General features: G+C 59.0%; 2 protein-coding genes across 2 annotated transcripts in view; one reads left to right on the forward strand and one right to left on the reverse strand.

Moving 5' to 3' along the window:
• Nucleotides 1-4,046: 4,046 nt before the first annotated feature.
• LOC105512861 (chromosome unknown open reading frame, human C19orf70) overlaps nt 4,047-5,899 on the reverse strand; it is a 4,097-nt gene continuing 2,244 nt past the window's right edge. Inside the window, exon 4 of the mRNA XM_011943494.1 lies at nt 4,047-4,274. Within this exon, the coding sequence (XP_011798884.1) occupies nt 4,177-4,274 (98 nt within the window). The 3' untranslated portion in view covers nt 4,047-4,176. The remainder of the gene's footprint in view (nt 4,275-5,899) is intronic.
• The window catches only part of HSD11B1L (hydroxysteroid (11-beta) dehydrogenase 1-like), an 11,443-nt gene continuing 9,979 nt past the window's right edge, over nt 4,436-5,899 (forward strand). The window contains exon 1 of the mRNA XM_011943493.1: nt 4,436-4,493. The gene's annotated coding sequence lies outside the window, so the exon portion shown is untranslated. The remainder of the gene's footprint in view (nt 4,494-5,899) is intronic.

Genomic DNA, 5,899 nt, shown 5'->3' on the forward strand with positions numbered 1-5,899 from the left:
GCCACCACGCCCAGCTAATTTTTGTATTTTTTTTTTTAGTACAGACAGGGTTCTGCCATGTTGGGCAGGCTGGTCTTGAACTCCTGACCTCAGGTGATCCACCCATCTCGGCCTCCCAAAGTGCTGGGATTGCAGGCGTGGGCCACCTGCCCAGCCCATGCTTACTAATCATCTTCTATACCCCAGGCTCTACACTGGGGTTTGGGGCCACGCCTACTATTAACACATGGTCCCTTCCCTCAGGGAGCTTGCATCCTGTTGAGCGAAGTCACACAAAAGCAAACTGCGGTGCCCAAGGAGAAGAAAAGGTGCTGAACTCTGCCTCAGGACAGGGGCATGGTGACCCTGCATGTAGGAGAGGAGTCTGCCAGGATGAGGGGCAGAGGGGTCTTACTCTCCTGCAAGGTGAGATGAGGCAGGGTGTGTAGGGACCTGGTGCCCCTGGAATGCAGACGTGGTGTGAGGGTTGAGGCCTGGAAGTTCTCTCCCAGCCTCAGCCTCCAGGAAACCAGCCCTCCTCTTGGCCTGCGTCTTCATTCTTCCAGAGACCCCCCCTGGGGATGAAGGACGCCAGCCCTCCTGTGGCCTCAGTGCTGCCAGAGGCCAGCAGACGGGTCAGAGCACAGGGCTTCCACTGCTGCCTCTGCCATCGCCGGCCTCTAGATAAGTTCCTGCAGTTTTCTGAGCTTCCGTTTGCTGACCTGTAAAATGAGGCTACTGAGCTGCTCTGAGGATTGCGGGGTGAAGGCTGTCATCGCAGGACTGCATTCCCTCCCTCCAGCTCCAAAAACCGAATTCTACCAAGGCATAGAGCAGCTCCCAAGTCCAAGTTCACTGGGATCACTACTGAAAGTGACAGGAGGCAGCCAAGTGTCTAGGCAGAAAGGGGCAGGTCCCAGGGAAACCCCACCTTCAAGCCAAAAACAGCCCAAAAGCTGCAAGACCAGACTGCTGGTCCTGGAGGAGACCCACCACCCAGAGTGAGAACTTCCGTTCCTGTTTGCCCCCCTTCCTGGTTGATTCTTTCTGAACAATGCCTTTTTAGCAATCGAATGTTGCCCTTTCCAATACTACCTATGGCCTCCCCCCGCCCCGGCAATTCTGAGCCTATAAAATGTCCTGGACCCAGCTACGCGAGGAGGAGAAAACCAGCCCCCGCATCCTCTCTCCGCTGAAAGCTGTTCAGTGGCTCAATAAAATTTTTCTCCCTCCTCAGCCTTCAGTGTCCAGCGTATCCTCGTTCTTCTTGGGCGCAGTACAATAGCTTGGGAACCACGGAATGCAGGTACAAGCTGTAACACAGGCGACTGGGGCATGCCAGCATGGCCAAGCAACGCCCAGGCTAGGCGTCGACGGCTGGAGGTCCCCGGCTTGCAAAGTGACTGAGAAGAAAAATCCTCCCTCTCTACTGACAGCAAACTCATTTCCAGGACCAGGTGAGATGGGAAGACGTGTGGCTGTCAGCAGCTTCGGTTGTCACCTTGTCCTTCCAGATTTAATTAAAACTGGCTGCTCAGCCCTCAGCCCACACGGGAAGAACCCAGGTTGCTGCTGGCCCATATGGCACCGGATGGATGGGGCCAAGGGTGGGCTGAACGTGCTCTGGGCTGGTGCCACGGAGACCCTGAGCCCAGCATCCCCCCAGCCAGGGTTGGGGACCCTCAGGGCTCACGTTGCTCCTGGTTACCTTGGCTTTTTTTTTTTTTTTTTTTTTTAAGAGACAGGGTCTCACTATTTCACCCAGGCTGGAGTGTGGTGGTAGAGTCATGGCTCACCGCAGCCTCAATGTCCCAGCGATCCTCCTTGCCTCAGCCGGGGATACAGGCACGTGCCACCGCACCCAGCTAATCACCTCCACTTCTGCTGCACCCACCAGCCCTTGGGATGCCCAGTTAGCACTCACTCCAGGCCAGGGCCGGGCAAGGTGCACTCAAAGCCGGAGCGGGACCATAGGCAGCTGTGGTGACAGGTGAAAGGAAGTGTGATGACAGTCAGCCACTCAGTGTCCCCCACGCCCCAGCCCCAGCTGGCCTCCACCTATGGACTCCCCTGCTCTCTCTTCTAGCTCTGCCCATCCCACATCGCGACGGGCTAGCTTTCCCTGGACTCCGTTCCTAGCCCATCCTGCTTCCAGCTATCAAGTGACCCCAGCTGTCAATGGCAACGCGCCACACCCCAGCCTTGCCTTGCTCTCTGGTCTTGGTTGTGGGTGTGGTCGAGTGTTTTCCCAGCCCCTTCCCACCTTCCCAAAGTTACCACCGGACCTCTGCTCTCTGGAGCTCCGCTTCCATGGCCCCCCAACTCCCCTGACCCCCGGCACATTCTTGCACACAGGTGCCAGTGGATGGGCGAGGGCGGACTCATGGGATAAAGCCCCCATGAGTGACCCCAGGGAAGAACTAAGTCACATTTTCGGAGCTGCAGGACCCAGCCACCTGGATGGAGGGGAGCGGCCCAGAAGGCAGCTGCTCACTGGCCTTGTTCAGTCCTTCCCCTTTAACAGTGCTGGTAACAGGTGTGAGGCTGCAGAGGCCTCCTGGCGCGGGCAGACGCCCCCTGGCCCAGCCGTGGCATCACAGCACTGAGTGCAAACCCCTCCCGTCCTCACAGGCTGGGGCTGTGTGCCTGGGTGCAAGGCGACTGGAAATCCTGCCTCCCCAGTGAGGGTCTGTGAACAGCCTGGGCTCCAGACAGGCTGGGCAGACAGAACTGTCGGTGCAAGTTTCTTCATCTGTAAAATGGGCCTGAAGCCTGCTCCTTCCTGGGGCTTCAGGAAGCGCCTGGTGGACGGTGGCAGGAGGCGGTGGGTGCGTGGGTGCTGCTGGCCAGGACGGTGAGCACCGGCTTCCTCCTGCAGCACCGAGGGTCAGGGATGCTCCCCTGCCCTGCTCATCCCTCCCTCACCCTAGACCTGCCCCGACCACTGCTAAGGCCCAGTAAAGACAGGGGTACAGCGGATGTGGGGGACCTGCCCCGGGACCACGCTCCTCGGGGGAAGGGGGTGGGTAGGCCCCGTGGGCTCCCCTTCTACCACATTAGGCCGCTGATCCCAGCCACACCCCTCCTACGCCCCGCTCAGGCCAGGGGCTTCTCCTTTCTGAGTGGGACAGTGGGGGAGATGCCCTGGCCTCTAGTCTCTGCTCCTCTCCTCTGTAACAGCTGTCCCCTCCTGAACTCAGTCCCCTACACCAAGCAACATAAACCCCTGAACTCGTGGGAACGGGGACCCTGTTCCACCTCGGTGAGCATCACCCATCTGCTCCCTGCTCTCAGGGCAGCATCCTACGGAGGCCTCCAGCCCCACCCAAGCCCCCCACCGCCACACCCCCATCTGCCTGGAGCCACCAGGCCTCTTGCCATCACCAACCCTGTGGACCGGCCTCTGTGGCTGGATGCTGGGAGCTTCTCAGGGAGCCCCTCGACAGGCCCGGCCTCTCAGGGCTCATGGCTGATGCGGGGGGACCTGTGCAGGCTGCCAGGTAGCTCGGCCAGCGTGTGGCAGGGGTGTCAGGGAAGGCGTCCCAGGGGAGAGGGGATGTCCGGAGACCCTCTGAATGGCAACAAACACCTGGATTTCCTTCAACGGCCAGGAATCCCTATAGGGTTGTCGAGGAGAGGGTGGAATGAGGGTGGAGTCCAGCCAACGAAGGGCCGGGACGGGACTGCGGACGGGAGCTGAGGAGGGCGGGAACCAGTGGCCCCGGGGGCTCCTGCCCTGTGTCCTACAGGGAAGCAGACCCCACTTCTGTCCACTCTGGCTCTTCCACTGTCCTACCCTGGTCTCAGCCCTCCAAAACCAAGACCCCGCAAAAGCCAGGCTTGGCCAAAGCACTTTCCTGGCCCCAGAGCACGGCCTGTGGAGCACCGGGAGCAACCGCTCTGACCTCTGACTCCCCGCACCAGAGCAGACGGCAAAGAGGAGAGCTATGGCCTGTGGTCAAGGTCAAGCCCTGACAAGCCATCAGGAGCCAGAAGCCCAGGCTTTGGTGCTCTGGGCACCACCAGGCCGACCCTGTGCCCCCTGGGGCCAGCACACGGGTCAGGGAACACTTCCGAAGTCCTTTATTGGGCCGGCAAGGCCGGGAGCTGCCCTCGGAATGGGGTCCCAGTCTGGAGTCTTCAGGTCAGTGGTAGCCCTGCCCATTCTGGCCGGGGCAGGCGGCCCCTGCTGACTCGCTACTTGGTGCGTGCCTTCACATACTCCCAGCCCTCCTTGGAGTACTCGCAGGCCTTGGAGGGGGCCACCGACAGAGCTGACATCACCGTCATGATGCCTGTGGGAAAGGGACAGCCACTGGTGATGCTCCCCTCCCAGGCTCACCCAGCCTCCAACCCCTGGGAAACTCTAAGAGTTTTTTTTTTTGGGTGGTGGGCAGGGGGACGGGGGACAGAGTCTCACTCTGTCTCCCAGGCTGGAGTGCAGTAGTGCGATCTTGGCTCACTGCAACCTTCGCCTCCCGGGTTCAAGCGATTCTCCTGCCTCAGCCTCCCAAGTAGCTGGGACTACAAGCGCACCATCATACCGGGCTAATTTTTTTTTTTTTTTGGAGATGGAGTCTCACTCTGTCACCCAGGCTGGAGTGCAGTAGTGCAACCTCACCTCACTGCAACCTCCGCCTTCTGGGTTCGAGCAATTCTCCTGCCTCAGCCTCCCAAGTAGCAGCTGGGATTACAGGTGCGCACCACCAAGCCCAGCTAATTTTTGTATTTTTAGTAGAGATGGAGTTTCACCATGTTGCCCTGGCTGGTCTTGAACTCCTGACTTCAGATGATCCACCCGCCTCAGCCTCCCAAAGTGCTAGGATTACAGGCATGAGTCACTGCACCCAGCTTTGTTTTTTTTTAGAGACAGGGTTTCCCTCTGTTGCCCAGGCTGGAGTATGGTGGTGTGATCATAGCTCACTGCAGCCTTGAACTCCAGGGCTCAAGCCATCCTCCTGCCTAAACCTCCCAAGTAGCTGAGATTACAGGCACACGCCACCACGCCCAGCTAATTTTTGTATTTTTTTTTTTAGTACAGACAGGGTTCTGCCATGTTGGGCAGGCTGGTCTTGAACTCCTGACCTCAGGTGATCCACCCATCTCGGCCTCCCAAAGTGCTGGGATTGCAGGCGTGGGCCACCTGCCCAGCCCATGCTTACTAATCATCTTCTATACCCCAGGCTCTACACTGGGGTTTGGGGCCACGCCTACTATTAACACATGGTCCCTTCCCTCAGGGAGCTTGCATCCTGTTGAGCGAAGTCACACAAAAGCAAACTGCGGTGCCCAAGGAGAAGAAAAGGTGCTGAACTCTGCCTCAGGACAGGGGCATGGTGACCCTGCATGTAGGAGAGGAGTCTGCCAGGATGAGGGGCAGAGGGGTCTTACTCTCCTGCAAGGTGAGATGAGGCAGGGTGTGTAGGGACCTGGTGCCCCTGGAATGCAGACGTGGTGTGAGGGTTGAGGCCTGGAAGTTCTCTCCCAGCCTCAGCCTCCAGGAAACCAGCCCTCCTCTTGGCCTGCGTCTTCATTCTTCCAGAGACCCCCCCTGGGGATGAAGGACGCCAGCCCTCCTGTGGCCTCAGTGCTGCCAGAGGCCAGCAGACGGGTCAGAGCACAGGGCTTCCACTGCTGCCTCTGCCATCGCCGGCCTCTAGATAAGTTCCTGCAGTTTTCTGAGCTTCCGTTTGCTGACCTGTAAAATGAGGCTACTGAGCTGCTCTGAGGATTGCGGGGTGAAGGCTGTCATCGCAGGACTGCATTCCCTCCCTCCAGCTCCAAAAACCGAATTCTACCAAGGCATAGAGCAGCTCCCAAGTCCAAGTTCACTGGGATCACTACTGAAAGTGACAGGAGGCAGCCAAGTGTCTAGGCAGAAAGGGGCAGGTCCCAGGGAAACCCCACCTTCAAGCCAAAA

Source organism: Colobus angolensis, unplaced genomic scaffold (genome assembly GCF_000951035.1).
Source record: "Colobus angolensis palliatus isolate OR3802 unplaced genomic scaffold, Cang.pa_1.0 Scaffold22, whole genome shotgun sequence".
In the NCBI taxonomy this organism is placed as follows: Eukaryota; Metazoa; Chordata; class Mammalia; order Primates; family Cercopithecidae; genus Colobus; species Colobus angolensis.